This window comes from Podarcis gaigeae, assembly GCF_964106915.1.
Source record: "Podarcis gaigeae genome assembly, chromosome: 5".
Classification (NCBI taxonomy): domain Eukaryota; kingdom Metazoa; phylum Chordata; class Lepidosauria; order Squamata; family Lacertidae; genus Podarcis; species Podarcis gaigeae.
Window position 1 is genome coordinate 62,415,451 of NC_139681.1, and position 21,752 is coordinate 62,437,202.

At 39.2% G+C, this 21,752-nt stretch overlaps 1 protein-coding gene across 1 annotated transcript; it reads right to left on the bottom strand.

Annotated features, from left to right (window-relative positions):
* Positions 1 to 1,814: 1,814 nt before the first annotated feature.
* PCCB (propionyl-CoA carboxylase subunit beta) lies at positions 1,815 to 21,703 on the bottom strand. The gene is given in 16 exon segments (XM_083741878.1): positions 1,815 to 2,259; positions 4,113 to 4,206; positions 4,676 to 4,774; positions 5,926 to 6,026; positions 7,202 to 7,309; positions 8,448 to 8,571; positions 9,870 to 9,951; positions 11,078 to 11,198; positions 12,333 to 12,441; positions 13,125 to 13,235; positions 14,444 to 14,557; positions 15,777 to 15,833; positions 16,700 to 16,768; positions 17,964 to 18,083; positions 21,420 to 21,599; positions 21,602 to 21,703. Coding segments are annotated over 16 exon segments (1,698 nt in total). The 5' UTR covers positions 21,689 to 21,703; the 3' UTR covers positions 1,815 to 2,137.
* Positions 21,704 to 21,752: the final 49 nt, after the last annotated feature.

A 21,752-nucleotide genomic window follows, 5' to 3' on the forward strand; every position in this document is an offset into this window, starting at 1 on the left:
AAGGTGCCTGTTTGTTGTCTTGGAGATGTCATTTAGAACAACTTGTGACAGTATTCTCTGGCTGCATCAGCCAGCTTTATCTTGCCTTTTTGATATTGTCCTGTCCATCACTAGCTGCTACTCTTATTAGTTCAATTAATCTTGAATGGTGCAAGTATGCTGGCAGGTGGGCTTGTCCAAATTAATTATCCCAGTGTGTTCATTAAAATGCTCGTAAATGGTAATCCTTTCTGTTATTGGAACAAGATGAGGAATGCATCCACCTTCTGCATACCAAACAGGAATATTAATATTGCTGACTTATGAACCTTGTTTCCTTCTGACCTCAAATACATTGTTATGAGTCCATGCTGTTCTTGTTTCTAGCATATCCACTGTCCCTAACCATGTCAATTACATAGTCTCTCTTAACCCTGTTTTGTCTATGGTTAATAACCATTACTTACCAACACACTTGTAAATGTGTTTCAACTGCTGTCTTAACTCACCCTCTCAATTACAAGACCTTTGCAGAGATGAGGTGGACTTAAAGGTGGGACTTGTAAATACTTAGGGCTACGCAAATACCCGTTTGTATAGTTCTTCTCTAAATTGTTTGTATTGGAAATTTATTGTAGTTTTACTAACAATTACAGAAGAATCTTGGAACAGATTACTCCAATATAATAAACAGTGACCAATTTTTTTCCAAATTACCTTTCCATGGTCTTTGTATTGTGTGCGCTAAATGTCTACTTCATCTGAACCTATGCATGTAACACAGGAGGACTTCTAGTCTGTCCATTATGGGTTAGAACTATTGTTATTACTACTTTTCTGTCAAAGGCTTTGAATATTTGTTATCCCAGTTCGGTCCTGGATGTGGATTCTGAAGCTCCATTACTGGCTAAAACTAATTTTCTTCCCGGTAAGTCTGGCACTCTTGCTTTTAATTGTCAAACATGTCAAACAAAATGGAAAAGAAACTGAGAAGTCTAAGGTTCACACTGCAGGCTCTGATAACCTGTAGATATGAGAGAACCACATCCACAATTAAGCAACGAATATGGGATGTTGAGCTGCAATGCCACATGAGTGAAATGACAAAGTATCTAGAAATTAAAGATAATGGCAGGGGATTTACTCCAGCAAGGTATTTCACCAAAACAGAAATACCCAAATTTAGAAGAGCTCTTACCCTTGCCAGATTTAACATCTTTCCATCAGCATTACTGCAGGGCAGATTTGAAGGCAAACCATATTCACAGTGAACATGCCTGTGGGGTTTGAAGGAAGTTGAGACTGCTACGCATGCCCTGCTAAATTTGTCATTACTACAAGGCTATACACATTATATTTATCACGCCAATCATGCAGTAAACCCCAAGCAGAACTGATGATTAGTACTTAAAATACTTAATAGAGGACAGGGAACCAGAGATTACCTTAAAAGTGGCTAAATTCTGTATGTAAGGTATATCAGGCCAGAATGAATGAACCTCTTTTGGCCTGCTTGGTTCTACCTGGCAAAAGGGCTCCTCAATTAGAAGTACTATGCATAGGCACAAAGGAAAATCGTCTCTCACAAGCCTTTCAGAGGCCTAGAACAATCTCTTGTGGTAGGAGAATAGTCTTGTTAGGTAGCTGAGACCAAAATCTGACAGATAAGAAATTTATACTGAATAACATCTGCATTAGAAAACCTTGAAATTCTGTAATATTTTCTTGCGATGAATCCCATGCAGGTAATTTCTATCTCCCCTTGCAGGATTAAATCCTGTTTTGCATTATTATCCTCTGAATCTAATCCACAAATAATCTCCCCACAGACAATCTTGTTTAAAGGAAACAAAATAGTTTAATTCCATATTCTCTTAGACTTCTGTTGCAATATGCTGGCTTTACATTTATGTATGATTATCTGTTCTGTCTTTAGACTGTCAAAGACGAAGTTACAGCATATCGTGACAACTTCCATATGTTGTACCTTTTGCTTAAATGTACAATTGATTCCTTGTCTACAATCTCATAGTATCCCAACCCTTCTAGAATATAATCCATAAAAATTTCCACATACTTCCGATGATTCAGAGTCAGGATTTGAGTTGGGCTCCACTGCTTTTCTGGCAACCTATCATCCCTTTTCCTTAAAACAAATTCAGAGAGGAATATTGGCATGCTTCTTCCAGGGGTTGGATTGCCTTTTGCTAGCCAGGACTTCCAAGTCACGGCAGATTCGCAGTCGAGTTGAAGAAGGTTGGATGATGTCATCAACAAACCCTGTTATAAAACAGGTTTGACAGTTTATTCCCATTGCTCTGTAACTGCTTCTGCAGCAAAAAGCATCATGCAGTAGATAATCCTTTAATAGGTTCACATCAGCCTTCCACCAAATCAAAGTTGATGTTTTGTGCAAGCTGCTCCAGAGGAAGCCATGAATTGCTAAAGTGTTGCATATCTTATTCATCAACTTAAATACAAACAAATTCCTCTAAAAAGGGATAAATCAGGATTTTAGGGTGTACTGATCACCAATATTTGATTTCATGACTTAAGTCCACAGAAATGTTTCATTTTTCCAAACAAGCAAGGGAGGAGAAACAACCTGTTAAGCCAAACATCTGGAATATGGCTTTGCAAAAACATTTGCCATCATTCTGATTACATTTACATATGAAAACTGAACAATTTTACTGCAATTCTGCAAGTTCCCATCTCTCTCTTGTAATTTTTAAAAGAAGAAAACTACTTCAGAAACACTGCAAATTATGCTGTTCAACACAGAGATAATTTTACTTCAGAATTACTATAATAAGTTTAAGGTCTCATCTCAGATGCATAACCTCTAAGCAAAGGGATCGTGGATCTTAAATAATGCTCTGATTAAACAATCATGCCATAGCTCTCAAAGGCAGAGGATTTGAGTCGTCTGTAAGCAGGGGATACAACTAAAAATAAGTGGCTCTGATCTGGTCCTGATCATGAAACACATAGCTATAAATTTTAAAGAGCATTGGTGGCCTAGTAATTTTTGCTTTGCATTCCGAACAATGCACCGTAATACATATATACACACACCAATGCATCATAAATGTGGGTGGAGGAAGGTCTGCCAGGCATCCCCATGTGGCTCCATGTCAGTCAAGTCACAGCTACCTGCCCCCAAATGGGGTTTGCAAGCACAATCAATCAGTTGATGGTCTGTGCTTGCAAAGAAGGGGCTTTGCAAGACCTGAAGATCAGCTGATGGTGCTTTACATTCTGTGCCTTTGCCCACATTTCGAAAGTTCTAAGAACGAATAAATAAATGTAATGAACTGTAATATGAAAATATATTCCCCTTTGCTCCACATGCCTGAATTGACTTTCTTAAATGTTCAATCTGCCAGGAAGGTAGTTGGCTATAGAGTTTATATACACTTCAATTTTGTAACTATGCTTTGCAGATATCAATGTTTAAGAAGGGACAACCCCAAGAAGGAATTTTAGAAAACCAGTGCTCTATGCTTTGGATTTTTTTAAAGCAAGTAACCACAGTAGCTCAATTCAGATAAAATGGGAAATGATGATTACTTAAGAGACTTCATGGTTTGATTGCCTGCATAGAGGAAGAACAAAGGGGCTGGCAGAGGGACAAAATTCTAATTCATATTAGCTTTTTAACCTCATACATGATCATCTGAATGCAGTTAAACACCCAAATAAGAAGTGAAAGAACACTGAAATCACAATAAAAAACTTTAATTATGTACTGTGGTGCCTCGCTAGACGAAATTAATCCGTTCCGCGATTCTCTTCGTCTAGCGGTTTTTTCGTCTTGCAAAGCACGCCCATTGACAGCTTAGCGGATTAGTGCTAGAGCTGTCAAGCGGCTTCCAGCGATCAGCTGTTAAGCGGCTTATCAGCGGAACAGCTGATAAGCGGCTTAGCGGCTTAGGAAAAGGGCAAAAAAAGCAAAAAAAAACCCCGCCGGGGGACGCAAGATTTTTTCGTCTTGTGAAGCAACCCCATAGGGAAATTCGTTTTGCAAAGTGCCTCCAAAACAGAAAACCCCTTTCGTCTTGCGAGGCGTTCGTCTTGCGGGGCACCACTGTATCTGAAATTTCAATAATAGACATTCTCAAAGCCACTACCTTTGGTTGCTGCAGGGAAAGGATTTGCAAACTTTTCCACATACTCTGCTTCTGCATGTGCCCCCTTTCCCCTGAAAATTATCTGCACGGCTCCCTAAGAAGAAAATATAAGAATATGATATTATTTCAACCCATAGTTGTACAGGCCTTTGGGATGTGGATTTGGTCATCATTAAACCATTTTCAACAAGGGTGGGGGACCTCCAGCTTGCAGGTAATCAGGCCTGCCAGCATTCCCCATTTGGCCTCCAAGGCCATTTTGGCCAAGCCACACCCACCTGCTCTACACCTGATGTAGTATGCTATCAGGTGTGGAGCAGGTAAAAACTTGGCTCAGCCAAAAGGGGATCTGAAGGCATAGCCGATCAACTAATTGGCATTGCTTGCAGAGTGCTGGGCAAGAGAGCACTTTGAAAAGGGCTTCTGCAGACTCCTGTGGGCAAAAAAACAAAAAGTTGTATGCCATCAAGTGATTGGTCCATGCGGGAGGGGTGGTGTAACAATCTGGCCTACCTGCCAGACCCAGATAAGCTGAGTGCAAATGGGGACAAAGTAAGAATTACCTTGGCACCCATCACTGCTACCTCTGCTGTTGGCCATGCATAATTAGCATCTCCTCTTAAATGTTTTGAACTCATCACATCATAGGCCCCACCATAAGCCTGGAACAGGAAATAAAAGTGTCAACAAGTTATGTACTGTATTTAATCATTATGTTTATATACCAGGATAGTTAAGTCTATTAATATTAAGGGTATGAAAGCAGACAATTCCTACTACAACCATTCAAAAAATTATGTGATATAGTTATCATGAAGCCACTCTCACTTATTTAAAGCATTTTCATATTCCAGTGGAATGGCCTTGCTTTCCTTCTCTCTTTCGTTCATCTTTCCCTTTCTCCACTTACAGACTTTTAAACCTATATAGTTTATTCCTTGATTTCTTGGTATCTTAAAAAGGGCCGTAGGTCAGTGGCAGAACATCTGCCTTGCATGTAGAAGATCCCAGGTTCAGTCCCTGACCATTTCCAGGTAGGGGTGGGAATGTTCCTTTTCTGAAACATTGGAAAGCCTCTGCAAGTCAATGCAGAGAATACTAAGCTACGTAGACCAACGGCCTGACTCTGAATAAGGAAGCATCCTACATTCCTAGAATGTGTAATGTCCCTTAAACATCCCCTCATATTTATCCTCCGCCATAGCCAGCCCTGGAACTATTTAAGAAATTTGTATCTCGCTTTCTAATTAAAAATTCTCAAGGTGATTTGCAAAAAAAAGTTAAATACTTAGCAATATTAGAATACAATTACTAACTATACATAAGAAAAGAGCAACACATAAAACAGATGATAAATCTCATGCAGCAGCTTCAATGTTAAAAGTGTGGGCCTATTAAAAGACTTGGCCTGGTGCCTAAAACTCATCAAGTTAGGCATCAGGCAATTAGCCCTGGAATGAGTGTTCCCAAACTAGAAATAACACATAATCCAAGACTTCAGGTTGAGATTGTGTATGTATAAGGCAGTTATATTCAGATTCTACATAAAAGAACTTCTGTGAGAGTCATTAGGCTAGAAGTGGATCTGAAGGCAGCATTTGTTAAGGGGAAACAGGCTTGACTGTGAGGTATCTAGAGAAATTAAGCAGTATTAGTGAAGCAAAAAATGATGTTGTATTATGATAGAAAAAATCGAAACAGAGCTTGGAAGAATTGGTGTTGATGAGCTCAGCTGAGCTGAAGATAAGACAAATACGCTGCATTCTCAACAGCGTGTGGCAGCTAGCAACTATAAAATACAATTTTACTTCACCTTCCTTGTGATAATAGTGATTTTTGGCACAGTTGCTTCTGCAAAAGCGAAGAGCAGTTTTGCTCCGTGGCGTATAATCCCACCATATTCCTGAGATGTCCCTGAAAACAACATGAACCAGCAAAACATGGTTAAAGGAAATTTACTATCTCCAAGAATGGATATTTAATAAGAAACTATATGCCCAGCACTAATTAAGATAGCTGTTAAAAGCCTCTACAAGAGTAGAGGTAGAGTGCATGACTGCATCAAACACCAACGAGCAGGCTGGGTATCGTGGAGGGTAAGGCTATGTTCTACCTCCACTGTCAGAGGCAGTATGCATCTATAGAAGAGAGGCTGTGAATTTCATGCTTGCAGGCATTGCACAGGCTTCTAGTAGGCCACTGGGAGAACAAGGTGGTAAGACTAGATGAGCCTTTGGCCTGATCCAGCAGGACTTTTCATACGCTCTTATAATAGATCTACATACAGCCTTGTAGCAAATCCCACATAACCTTCTACATGGCAATTCTTGGTTTGACTGAAAGGGATCCACTGAGCCAAAACCTTTTATTACACCAAAATCTTATCCTAGTTCTACTGTTTTAATTATATGCGATTAAATGGCACCAATAAATGCATTCTACAAATGTCAGCCTCGTGATTCAGCACTCGCCTGAAGCACAGGCAAGCATCAACTGCTTAAGGAGATCAGGTATCCAGCACAGGAGCTAGAAAGCTATAAATGCAGGCTATATAATGCAGCTTTATTTAATACAGGTCAGTGCCATGAAGAGCTGTATCCACGACACTCATTCTCATTTGAAAGCTATAGAGCCCCCATAGAGAGATCTAAAAGACTGCTTCCTGGTGTATACAAAGTACTTAAACTAATTGTGTACTTAAAGAAGAATGACACAGGGCAGTTGAGTTGGATGAAAAGACTAATACCTTTTCTTTCTCTAGTGTTTTTCACATACTTTTTATTTCAGTGGATTTTGCACCACTACTAAACTCTCTCCGGGAATACAATCTGTGAGAATGTTCAACCTCACGATGATAAATGTTAAAAATGCGACTGATGTCATTTTACACATGTAACAGGAAGGAGGAAGCTGTGCAAAGGATAGAGTAATGGCTTTACCTCTGCACTTGAAATAAAAAGTAACCCCACCTCCCAATTCCTTGATACAAGGACTATTTTCAGTTCCAAAAGTAAAAAGAAACAAGTGAAATATCTTCCACTCAATTCATTTCCATCTTCAGTCAAAGAAGATGCAGAAGAAAAACCTACCTGGTAAAAATCCAGGCACATCTACAAAAGTTATCAGAGGAATGTTGAAAGCATCACAGAAGCGAACAAAACGGGCTCCCTTCACGGAGGAGTTTATGTCCAAACAGCCTAAATTTCAGACAAAGTAGACAAGATTCTTACAAGGCTTTTCAAGAACATTTTGCAGTGGCCATTGTATACAAAAAGTGACATTCAATGTTCATCATACTTGGGGTACTCATTAAAATTGATGGGTCTACCCTGAGTTTACTTGGTTAGATATCACCCAAACAGGCAACAGTAGCAACATTTTACACACCCTATGCAAAAGAGCATTTTCTACCTCCTTGTGAAATACTGAACCGAGTTTATCTAACCTGCATAAATGTTCACGAAACACACGTACTCTTGCTATTCTCAGGAAGCTGTTATCTATGACTACATTTTAGCTTTGTAAGTCGTTTACATTAATCTGTGGTGGGGAGGGAATCAAAACAAGTAATATCAATATGGCAGCTGAATTCTATTCCATTCTCTAAAATGCCACTCGCCCCAGCAAACGCCAACAATTTAGAGACCAAAACACTTACATATAAATCTTGTAACAACATGAGCTATGTTGGTAACTATGACCACCATTGGATGTTTCAGACTGAGGTGTCTGAAATCTTGGTATAATTGCAGGACTAATCCTATAATTCACTGATGCTGAAAGATTTTTAACATCTTCAGCTGACCAAGTTTATCAACATAAAACATTTCTTTTTACGGGATGTGTATCTAAGCAGTTAGTCTTGGAAGTCGAATACTTTGCCAAAAGTGTAAAACGATCCGATGGACTGGAGGGAGGAAAGAAGAGAAGGAAAGAAGGTGGTGATGTGTGGGTGGGTGTATAAAAGGGATCCCAGGAGAGGGAAATAGAAATGGTGTTATGATAACACCACCAACACACCACTTATTTACACCTAAAAGCACATCTCGTTTCCTGGTTCTTTGAATACTGGCCAGTGGTACTTACAAAGCATGAACAACACAAGGATGTAAAGCAGGTTTTACTCTATTTACAGTATGCACAGAGTGCCAAACCTTCATCTTAATTGCAAAAGAACACTAAACACTACCTTAGGACCACTTTTTTTTAGAGAGAACATATTGAGCTATTCAGCAATGAGGTTTAAACAGATGCAACATGCAAATGTAAGTTTTCCAAACTTTCAACATAAATTGACATTACAAAGGTTCCCAGCCACTGCCACCCTCCTCTTACCTGATGCTACTTTGGGCTGGTTGCCAACTATTCCAACAGTTCTTCCGTTCATTCTGGCAAATCCAACAATGATATTTCTGGCATAGGAGGGCATGATCTCAAAGAATTCTCTCTCATCAACTATCTACACAAATGAGATTCAAATACCTTACTATCACGGAGCAGTGAAATACACACTCCTATATATATCTGTATCACACAAAGATGATTTAAAATGTAAGACAGTTGAAACAGTATTTTAAGAATCTTTTTCAATATACTGCTCTTAAGCAGTGCTGGATTTACGTATAAGCTAAAAAAGCTATAGCTTAGGGCCCCACTCTCTTGTGGGCCCCAAAAAAATTTAAAGGGGGAAAAAGCTGGATGTACATTTCCAATTGTATTTCAGTTCAACAATTACTTTGATAAAATACATATTTTGTTATGTGCAAATGGCTTTAGATACCTATTAGGTCCATCAATTACCATATAGCACATATTCAGCATAAAAAACAGCGACAATTTGTAGTTGACAAAGGACAGCTGGACATATAAAGCGCCCCATAACCTTCAGTAGCTTAGGGCCTCATCAAACCTAAATCCGGTCCTGCTATTAAGACATCTTGTCGACAGTGCTCTTCCATACAGCACTAAAGTTAAAAGTGTTAGTAAGATTCATTTTGAAATTCCTGACTGATCCTGGTTAAATTTATTGTTCCACTGGGTAACATCCAAAATTAAGAGTGTATCATGGGGCTGGAGAGACATTTCACCACCCTAAATTTGGCATGTGGCCCCTAGAAGGTTAGCAACAAGACCATATGGCCCTCAGACCAATAAAGGCCCCCCTGTTTTAGACATAGAATGAGGTCAAAGGATCCTCACACCAACATAAAATCTTTATTATTTTTTTTAAATGGAGAAAGATCAGTGACTCACCCTGGAGCTCAGCCACTATTATTACAACACCTCCAAAGCGTGGTGTCCAATTATAGTTGACTCTCAAAACAATGAATATTGTAACCATATTTTACATTTACTATATGGAAATCAAACACCATGGAAATAATTAAAGCTATACATCTTCTTTATATATGAAATCAATGAAATCAATGGTAGTTAATGTGGGCATCAAGACCATTTCCTCAGATACAGTGATATAATGCAATTTAGAATCAAGTTTAACCCACAGGTTGCATAACCTTTTGTCAAATGGTGAGAATAAAGGCGAAGAACCCTTTTATATATCCAGTTATATTCCTTTTCCCACTTTTACTCAGGAACACATTTCTAAATAACGGTATTTTTGCAGCGTGCATACATACAAGAAAATGCACCGTATTTACAACATGTAACAATTCTCAGAGGCAATGGATATTTATGCATCATGTGTAAACACAAAATTATCGCAACAGCTGTAATACACTGGTACACAGAGCTTACCGAATGCACAATATCCACCATGTCATAAGCTTTAGTAGATTCCATCGGGACAATGGTATCCAACTCAGGAACCAACCGGTTGCTTTAAACACAGAGAATGGAAAGGAATAAACTTACATCGTATCATAATTCATAAGAGAAAATTACTCATGTTAGGAGACATGATTACAACCTAGGACTATTTGACTGAATTCCAGAATTCAGAATTCAATTCCAGAATATTGAGAGAATGAAGGAGATATTTATTTTTTCTTTTACTTTATTCTCCATGTTTACAATAAAGGACCCTCCAACATTGAGGTGGATCCAAATATGTGTCCTGCTTGCACTGGAGGATGGAGAAGAACAAGCAATTTTTGTTAATTGCTCCATTCATCTGAAGTCCACTGTGCCCCCCGAAAAGCTATTCCAGAAGGTATGGAGACACTCCATATCAGCATGGAACATATTGCTGGGGCTAGTGGGAACAAAAACATCTATCCTACCCCCTTATGGATCAACCAAGAGCCTTTTGCTGGATTTTGGCTGCCTTCAAAAATGGAAGGGAAATCCAAATTCAACCCATTCGCTTTAGTTGACTTGTTGCATTTTCAGATACTACTTAGGAGAGAACAGCCTCATTTTGTTAACCAGCAAAAGGAAGTGATAGGAGGCAAAAGTGTAAAAGAAAATATCCAAAATCTGGTCCATCAGCTGAACGGCAACATATACTATACTGTTCCACTGCTGTTAAAGGATAATTTTTGTTTTCTACCCTTCAGACCTCCAACAGGAATCTCTGTGGAGGAGTATCTATAACACATGGAAGCCAAAGTCCCATTGCATCCCCAGTTCACAAGACTTAATTGTGAATCTATCCAAAAATAATAAAATCACCCAGGAATTTTATTTCCTAAATGGGTTCAAAGGGATAGGTGTCCCCTTCAATGATACAAATCGAGAAAATCATACAAACCGAATAACACACGTCCTAAAGAAGCATGATCATGCACGCATGTATGGTGCTGAACCCACAAGGTACCAAATACATCACTCAACATGTCACAGAAAAGGCAGAACCAGGCGGGGTGCACTTATATGCGCTCTGCCCTAGAACAGAACCCCTACGTGAAATGGGCATTGCCTGTAACTTTGCAGACATTTGACGGGATAAACTCTGAAACACACTTTGATTCTATGAACATCTATTATTTGTAAATATAACTTACATAGGGTCATGGCATTCTCTGACAGGAGCTGGATCCTTATTGCTAAGCGGTAGGTAATTAAAAAACTCTCTGAGATTGAGCAAAGCATCTATGTCATTCTCAAAGGCACAGTGTGCAACCCCTATAATAGAAAAAATCAAACATCCATCTGACGTTGCAAAGATTCCAATGAACTTTCCAACAGGACAAGAAATAGATCTTCACAGCAAATTCTTAAAGCTCTAAAATGTCATAGCATTAACTGAAATGCCAGTGGATATTCTTAATGTCCACCAAAAGAAACAGTGTCAGATCAGCAGTCATATTTGATCAACTGTGCCAGTGTTTTACACACATCTACTTCCACCCCGAACATCCATCCTAGTCTTGTTCCACTCCATCTTGCATTTCAAGGGTCATACTGAACCCCTATTTCCAGCCTCTTTGCAAAATAAATAAAGTAGGTGTTAAATGGATCTGAAAGACTGAATGTGTCTGTGGATGTATATGAGTGAGAGTGAGAGAAAGAGATGTGGTCCTATCTACCACTGGCAGCAGTCCTAGGAAGGTTAGTTACAAGGGAATGTTGCCATCAGGCTAAAAACAGTTTTGCACCCATGTTATTGAGGTTTACAAAGTTAGGAAAGTGGCAGAGAGTACCTCCCCTCTCAGTACTAGAATTCATGTTCAACCAATGAAAGTGACTAGCAAGAAAGATAGAAGAAAAAGTATTTTCGCACACAGTCACATCAGCATCTATGAGCTATTATGGCTAAACAGGATCCCCATGCATAGAAGCATGCTGAGTGCAACATGGACAGGGATCAAATAAGGCAGTTCTAATGGTACATTTCCCCCTTGATGCTTATTAGACAGGAGCAGCCCCAGTATCTCAATCTCTCTTACACACATTCTCTTACAATACCTCTAATAACTGTCTTCTGTCACCCCCTGTAGTATAATTTTCAGCCAAAGACAACCAGCAGGTACTTTTACTATGTTCCAAACCAGGCATCCCCAACCTTCGGCCCTCCAGATGTTTTGGACTACAATTCCCATCATCCCTAACCACTGGTCCTGTTAGCTAGGAATCATGGGAGTTGTAGGGCAAAACATCTGGAGGGCTGCAAGTTGGGGGTGCCTGTTCCAAACTAATCTGCAAGACTAATTTTTTATGACTGGACTACTATGTTCTTCATATTGTTCTTCAATCACTTCATAAGGGGACTGCAAACAGGAGCAAATGTTAATTATAAACAACTTAACCATTTCTGACCTGATACTGCAGTGTGGGTCTTTGCACCTCCAAGTTGCTCCTGAGTAACATCTTCGTTGGTGACTGATTTGACTACATCAGGGCCTGTTATGAATAGATAGGATGTGTCCTGCAAGAAACAACAACTGCAAAGTATGAGGTGCAAGATGTGACAATCTCTGTGTTTGCATTTTTCATCCCTTAGTGCTTTCAAAACAGGAAAACTTAATTTTAAAAGGTCCAAATATTTCAATTTCTAATTTATTTTGATTCAAACTAACAAGGCATTTGGTTGGAATTCACTCTAATTTAGCCATAGTCCTCAACAGATCACACAGCTGGTACATGGGATTCCCAGTAAAGCATTTGCATTCCTTTATTTGCAAAAAAAATACAGCACAGACTGTGCCACCTTAACTGCAGGTCCAGTACTACTGAAATTTCCAGTTTTAATATCCTCTCTCATTTTTCATTTCCAAGCAAGACAATTTTTACAGCTCAAAGCCAACCGACTCAATAGATACTTAAAACACGGCATAATTAGAAGATGTGAAAGGTGACAGCTACAGCCTGAAATAGCAGGGCAGTTAAAAAAAAAGATGTTATTCCTTAAGCCAAAGCTTCTAAAGGAACAGAAATACATCCATTTTTAGAGTCAGCCACCACTAGCAAGAACTCCTTGAAACAACTGCTCTCGTAAGACTCACTCTCTTCACGTTTACTCAGAATTAAGTCCCACTGTGTTCAATGGGGCTTACTCCCTAGTAACTATGTTATTATTACAGTCAAAGGCAACTAACATTACATCCTTACCTTTACCATGAATGTGAAATCTGTTAAAGCAGGAGAGTAGACAGCCCCCCCTGCGCAAGGGCCCATAATAAGAGAAATCTGTGGTATTACCCCAGAACATAGTACATTTCTCTGTAAAAGAAAACAAACATCTCCATTGCTTACACATTTTATACCACTTCCAAGTCAAAGTTCCCAAAGCGCTCCTAAATCTGTGTTAAACTTTTGCAACAAACTATTTCATGTAAAAATATGATGTTGTAGGAATGTATTAGCCAACAGAAATAACATTCGATGTGTTCTAGCTTCATTGTTCATCCACTAACCGGGATCTTAAACTCCCATCCAAATTAATCTAAGTTCAAAACCCTGTGCATCAGAACAAATATGGCAAGGAAAAGGGAGAAAAGCACAAGACAGAGGCAATGTCAGAGAATTAAGTATCCAGGATCAGATTCATGAAGCAGGCTCTAGCTGAAGTCCCATGTGCACTGAATGCCCCATGTGTTGGTGGTGGCAGCAGCTGCTGCTTCCGACAGCTGGTACAGACAGATGCATATGGAGAGCCGTTTTCCAGCCCTCTTCTAGCTCCAGGGTTGTACTCACAAGCAAGGAGAGAGATGCTGCTACTGCAGTTCATTCACCCACATAATAAAAATTATTCCCTTTGGCTGCCGGGAGAGCTTCATGAATGCTGATGGCTGCAGCAGCTCTCTGTTTGCAGGAGAGAGCAAGGAGAGGGCTAAAATGAGGAACTGAATATGCACTACAGTCTTTATACTTGTGGGGAGACGTACTGATCCAACCAGGGAAAAGGTCAGAGAGGTATCATTGTGCCTAAAGAGTAACAGTAACTTACAGCAACTGCAAAAGAAATAACCGAATAATAATAATAATAATTTATTATTTATACCCCGCCCATCTGGCTGGGCTTCCCCAGCCACTCTGGGCGGCTTCCAAAAAAAATATTAAAATACTGTAATACATCAAACATTAAAAGCTTCCCTAAACAGGGCTGCCTTCAGATGTCTTCTAAAAGTCTAAATGAAGTATACTAATTTCAGGGCTTGTTCCCCCTTAATTGTGACTTCTAGCAGCAACACCTAGAAACAACAGCATCTCATGAAAAGAAAATGGGAGAGAAGATGTGCATTTTGCCCCTGTATAAAGGAGAAAAGCCCCCTCCCTGGCCCCTCGCGTAAGACCTGGAAGCAGCAGGAAAAGAATTTTTTGTCACTCATGCTTCCTGTTTCATTATTTTTTCAGAATGTCAGAAGTGGCTCCTAGGCTATTCATCTGTAGCATCAGGAATCAACTTGCTTACCTAAGAGGTCTCTTACCAAAAATATATCAGCATAACCAGCCAGGGACTCTACTCCTTCCTGGATCCGGGCCCCTCCAGAATCATTCAACCCAATAACAGGAGCACCAACCATAGCAGCCTGATCCATTATCTGAGGATACAGAAACTCTTGATTTACTAGTGAAGTCCTACCACAAGCTTAATTAACATAAAATAGTGAGTGCTTATTATAATTAATAATCATATTATAAAATAGGATCTATTTTCATTTTTTATCAGAATGCGTCCAAGCCCTATCTCTGTTTCTTGTTACGAAATCTACAGATAAACCTCTACTGGCCAGTCAACCATCCCCACCTGGCACTATTATTATTAATACACCTTCATGTTCAATTAACTCTTCTCTTTAACATTTGTGCTTGACCATCTTAAACAATGGGCTACTTCACACATAACGCTAAGCCATCATTTAGCATCATGAGCCTCAGAGATCCTCAGTGCTTTGCTCAGCCCACTGAGGCTTGTCTATATAGTTTTAAAACCATGGTTTAGAGTGACATGCAAGCCCGTCCCATCTGATAAAGGGCACTTAAGGATTATAGAGTGTGACAAATGAAAAAAAACCACAAGATCACAAAAGCACCATAATACAGCAAGATCAAAACCTGATCTAAAAATCTTGTGAAAGTAACAATATATTTGATACCCAAATGACATTGGTGTATCAAACTGGAGGCAGGTATGGGGCAAACCTCTCTGAGGAAGGCCCCACTCATTTTTAACCATTATACATCTATCTTCTAGAAAGGACTACCAAGAGAAGTACATCATCAGCTATTTGGAAATGTAAAAAATGGATACTTCTCACAACTCATATCACCACTTATCAGGAATTGTGACCTCAAATATACTCCTGAATGCATTAACTGTGAGATATTTTATCCTAGCAACATCTTGGCTTCTGTAATAACAAATGGACTTCTTATCATTATGAAAAAAATAGGTTATGTTTGGAGAGAGGGAATTCAGCAGTATTGGAGCTGAATAAGCAATAGGCTATTAAGATTTGGGGGCTTGTACAACCTGGGTGGCTTAGTTGAAAAGGAACTGCCATGAGTTGAATAAGAAGAGATTTCTTTGAAATTCAGGAGTGTTTACACTTATTCTGAAAATGTATCTATCTGTATTGTGTTGGGAAAAAATTGTAACTTAAGATTTGAAGACACTAATCAGGGAAGGGGATGAAAGAAACTTCAATGTAGCAAGGATTCGTGTGAGGCATAACGCACTTTTAAAAACACTCCATTGTCATATTTTGCAGGCTGCAGGCACTTAAGAGTTTTGTAACTATTGTCTTCTAAAATGCTTACCTTGCAGATCTTTTGAGCATGTGCTCCAGATAAACTGCCTCCAAACACAGTGAAGTCCTAAATAAAGATTGTATTTCAAAGATCAAATATAATAATAGCTTAGAATGCCAAATATATATACTGGATTTAGATTTTTTTCCCCCTGCGTTGTCCTTGAGCACCAGTAAAACAGACTTTTTTGCACTCCCAATTATTCAGTGTAATTGTCTTCAAGGAGGTTGAAAATATCAACAGACCTCACCCTCATGGAAGGAGTGCAATCTATCCCTACACAGGCAGAGCATGTGCATGAGGAGGGATTGAGATACAGCTTAACAGCTTAACAGTTGTTAGCGGAGTTCATAATCCAAAGCATTTGTAACCCGAAGTGTTTGTAACCCAAGGTACCACTGTAATGCCAGAAATCAATGCATGTACAAAATATAAAGATCCCACAAGGTTTCTGTAGTGCAAGTCTTTTATTCCCAATGGACTCTTGCAACTCTTGCAGCATGGAAAATACTGTAGTCAGGAAATATTGAAGTTGCAGCCTTACATCATCTGAAGGGCAATGGGTTAGTCACGCTTGTTTAAATGTTGTATTATAACCAGTTCCCTGTTGCTGTTGTTGTTGTTGTTGTTGTTTTAAAAAAGAGACACAAGGGACTGCAGTATCAGAAGTAAGCTTCTGCAAAGCAACTCTATTCCTACATGTTATAAGGATTCCATAGTCCAAGAACATGCTGCGAAATACTGTATAAATAGCCAAAATGGACAGATGTGGTCATTTTATTGACTGTAATTAAAATTCTATTGAATTGCAGGCATAATACATGTCTGCTAACTAAATGCACTGCAAATGAAAAGCAAATGTAAAGAAATACAAAAATGTTTATAAGGCTTCAAAGAAAAAGTTCACAACTGAAAACACAAAATAGCAATACCTGACTGAAGACATATGCCAATCTGCCATTAATTCTACCCTGGCCAGTTACCACACTGTCTCCAGGGAACTGCAAAAGAGAATAAAGAATGTACAACTCAAAACAGCAATATGATTAAATAACGAAATCTAATTCTTATAAATGACCAAAGCAAGTATTTGCTAACCAAAAAATCAAACTCTCTATTTAGGGCAGAGTATACATTTCAATTATACTTTGTTTGTATCGTTTAAAACAGGCTGACTTCCATATTATTGTGCACTTAGCAGATGATCAACAAAAAATGATGGTCATGAGGGATAGGAAAAATACATACTTCTAAACAGCCTCCTTTAATGCTGAGTATAATTTATTTACACTCCACCAACCACAAATAAAAACAAAGCAACAGAATATAGAATCTATAAGATCATGAAAAGACAGGAAGAAAAACAAGAAAGCAGTCCTAGATAGTCAAAGCAAAATTGTGTCATTTAAGAATTTTGCAACTTGCTCTGTAATTTATAAATTAGAGCCATTCAAGAAAATGATCAACAGAAACTCTGATGAGCAACCTGGGAAGTACTGTGTAATAGGGTATATTAGTTTCTGTAGCTGGCTTATTAAAAAACAACCCGCATTTTGAAATGTATAAAACTGGTTCTACCTTTTCATTATTACAAGAGCAGTATCTATTATTTAAAACTTCATTTTATCTACCTTTTAAAACTTTGAAGGTAAGGTTAAAATATCCCAAGGAAAAAGCTTTCATGTATTTAGGAACAGACAAACAATTCAAATAATGCATCCCATTCTTAGAATTAGGACATGACAAAAATAGCAACCAGAGGAAATGAGGCGCTTGGGCTACGCCATAAGTCAATCTCCATTAAAATCTCTGTTTAACAATATCTTTGGCTTGCTCAGTTTATAAATAACAATGAGAAGACAGCCCAACTGAAACAACTGTCTGCCATAATTCCTTCATCCAGACAGACTAACACAAGTCCATCATCACCTGGAACACGAATGAACTGGAAGTAAGTAAAATACAACCATGAAACTGAAAGGGAATGTAATATATCCAAGTCAGGCTCTGTCTCTAAAACACTACATATAGAATGATTGGGGATGAACCAAGCAGAGGTAGAGCATATATAGAGGAAAGAGATGAGAACCATCCATTCTATTAGAGTAAACCATCCACCATCCAGACTCAGGCACTAGAATCAGCCAGATATTTCCAAACAGTCCCAAGAGTGTGAGCAAAATATATACCAGGTACCTTGTTTTTCTCAGCCTCCATCCCAAAATCTGCACATCTGTGTTCCACAAACATGTCATATTCTACAAAACTGTCAGGATCCAATAAAAGAAGAACACGCTCCCTGGCTGTCAGCTTTCCCTGAAGTGCAGGAAATAATATGAACAAGGTAAGGTTTGGAGATCATTTCAGTACACCAGAGCCAAGCATAATTACAAATATAAAGAGAAAGTCAGATACTAATTTAAGGTTTTATTCAAATCCATAAATTTGCTCCTCAGAAAGCAGCTGCCTTAAACTCAATATTGCAACTGAATTCCTTTTTAATTTCACCTTCCCTTCAAATACGGAAATTGCTCTCTTCTGGAACAATCATTTTGTCAGAGATTTATTGATTAATTGATTTTTTACATTTTCGTCCTTTTAAGTAAGCAATGCTGAGTTATATACATATGTTGAAGAGAATAAAACCCATAAAGGACTAGTACAGGAAGGGGCTAGCAAAGAAAAAGGATTGTATTCACATGTTTAACAGTCTGACTTCAGTGAAACTATTAAATGTAGTATCAGAACTTACAAATGTGCTTTTCTAAGGGTAGATAGAGCAAGTTAAATAAATCATACTTTTTCTGTTTGATGTAAGGTATGATGTAGTACATTGGCAGAGTTGAAAAACCAATCACAAAAAGCTTATACAAGTTTATTAGTAATCTAAAAAGTAAATGTATAACCGGGCCATCTTTCAGCCTGATCCTTTATAAAACTTAATGTATGTACATGAATCATACACTGAAATTCCTACATTTTATCTTAGCCAAAAGGCCGAGAAGCAATACACTGAAATTCTTGTCAAAGAGAAGCTCTAATCCCAATGGACAAATCTTCTCTAATTTCCTAAAAATTTCATTCTCAGCAGAAATTTAAGTCAACATGCAAAAGTCATTTTAAGAAGCGAGACAGGGGCTCTAAATTACCATCCAACTATTTTAATTTCCCCATTATTGTTGCTCATATATAAATAGGCATCAGACACAAAAATAAATTGCTGAATAAATTGTCACATATTGTCATGGTGATCCCCCACACCTCAAAATCTTAAGAAGCCTGCAAATATTCATCTTATATTGATTCAAGCACTGAAAATGTTATAGAAGCAGCACTTCAAAGAGAGCCTTATAAAAGGCAAATGCATAGTAAAAGAAGCTACAAGCAACAACGACAAAAGAAAGAAAATTACATGCCTCTGATTTAACCTTTCATTAGGAAAAAGAAGGGTCATTTAGGCACCATCACCTTCACTGGCCACATGGCCACTTGTAATCTTGTCCTGCTAATGACCTTTGCAGAAATGGCTGCATTGGCTGCCAAATAAACTACCAGGTCATGTTCAAGGTCTTGTTAGTGACATATAAAGCCCTGGACAACTCAGGGCCAGGTTATCTGAAAGGCTACCTGACCCTGCCTAGATCTGTAAGATCACTTAAATCATCTGGAGAAATTTTACTTGTGGCAACACATCCTACAGAATATTACAGGCAGAACATCACCTGAAAGGGAATATTTCTTGCCAGTGCCCTTTACACTGTAGAATACCCTTATTTTATTTACTGAAATATTTATAATCTGTACTTTCATCCCTAAAAATGCAGATTAAGCATCATCTGTCAGTTGCTTCAGTTGTAAATAAATATCTTTTTGCCCAAGCTTTCCCTGACCCATAGGGATGGACCAAGTTATTACTTAATTCCTGTTTTGATATTATTCTTTTTATGTTGTATCTGTTTCTATGATACTGTCTTATATTTTAATATTACTAAGCTATTTTAATAATTTAAATAAATGCTTTACCTTAGGTCTCCGAAACATGGTAGGGAAAGAAATATCCAACACATGGTAGGGAAAGGGATTAATTTAAGATACTTATTTGAGCCTCAGAAAACAGTTCAGATTAATTCCTAATTCCACTGCAAGTTCAAAGGGATCTTCAAGCCATAACTGTCTGCCCTGAATTAAAGCAAAGCAAGGTGGCTGGTAACGATTCTGTGACGATTCTGATGATCTTCAGCATTACAGATGCAGCTACAGGACGCAATCTGCAAAGTGTTTATTCATTCCTCAACAGACTGAACTGCTGAGGGGGTGGGGCACAGTTAATATAAAACTCCCTTGCCAGATCACATTAGGGTCATCCCATGACTTGGTTATTTCATCCGCTAGCAACCTGAAGCCTTGAATTCATATACTTTTTCCTCCCCTTGCACTCTATAATCAGAAACTTCTGACTGTAGTTAGCAACAAACTATACCTTGGAATTGTGTCCAAAGCCAGAAAACCATGGTTTGCACACAAACCAGATTTGCCACTAGCCATGACTATCACTAGCTTCCAACTGCAAAGGCTGAGAGAGCACATGGCCCGCAACTGTTCACTCATGTAATACTAAACCATGGTTTAGTGTTACATCTGAACACAACTGCTGTCTCCAGCAGCAGCCAGCCCAATTCTTCCAAGTGCCCACAAGCCATGTTTCTATTTAGTTATAATGACTCATAATATTTGGTACATATATCCTTCATGAACACATCCAGTTTTTTGAGCTATCAAGGTTAGTGGCCATCTAGATGTGAATCCAATAGCTTAATCACGTTGTGCAGATGAATATTTTGTTTTCTGTATTTCCAACAATACAACTCAAACTGAAGACATATGAAGAAAAAATATATACCCATAATATATCTGCTGACATATCTATATACGTAATATGGAAATGTTAAAAAAAGATCCCAGGAACTTTGCAAAACATATGCTTCTGATTCACATTTATCCACACTCCCTCTGTGCATCCATAGTTAGGTACCCCCAATCATTATATTGCTGCCTTCCCTTTCTGAAAATGAGAATGGATAACATCTGAAGGTAACTTCACATGTGTATCAGTGTTTTAAAAAATGTGAGACATGACAGTCAGTGTAGCTTCAAAATATTTGGGAAACAGTGCTTTTAATGGGGGCTTCAGAACTTTCTTCTGACTTGTGGCCTTAAGTAGACAAGAGGAGCCAGGGCTAACCTTAGATCAGGGCTGCTTATTTCACACACATTCCCCACCCCCAAAACAATTCTGGGAAATGCAGTTTAACCCTCAGAGAGTTACAATTCCCACCTACCCCTAACCAACTCCAGTGCCCAGAATTGAGGAGGGAAATTTGTGCTTCGAATGTGCTTTGAAGATTAAGTAGCTTGTAAGTAGCCCCCACACAACCCAATTTGAAATTGGGGGCCACTGGGAAGGGTCTCGGACCCCAGTCCCATCTTATTAGAATACGGGCAGGGGCATATTAAACTAACTAGACTCTCCAGGCAGCGTCCCCGCTCTGTCAGGAAAGCGAGTGTGGGACCTTCGTCCCTCCGAGGGTCGCCCGGGAGCAGCCAGCTGTTGCAAGCCCAACCAGAGGCTTCCTCGCTCTCTCTCTCGCTCACCCGCCGGTGCTGTGCATCTATGCGCGCCTGGCCGCCGCCGAGCAGCGCGGCCCGACGCTTCTCCTCGATGCGCTCGGGCACCGTGGGCGCTTGCCGAGGGGGGCTGTTGCTGAGCCGGCGGGAAAACGCCAGGGAAACCCTCGGCAGCCGAAAGGGCAGGATCCGCAGGGCGGCCATGGCTGTGGACTGTGGGGACGCATGCGCGCATGGAGCGGAGGGAGGCGGATGCGGCGGGCAGGTTCCTGAAGCGTGGAAACAGCAGCAGCCATTTGCCCCGCCCAGCCTCCCTTTATATTTCTGTTACGCCTGCCTCGCCGCTTCTCTTCTCACGCT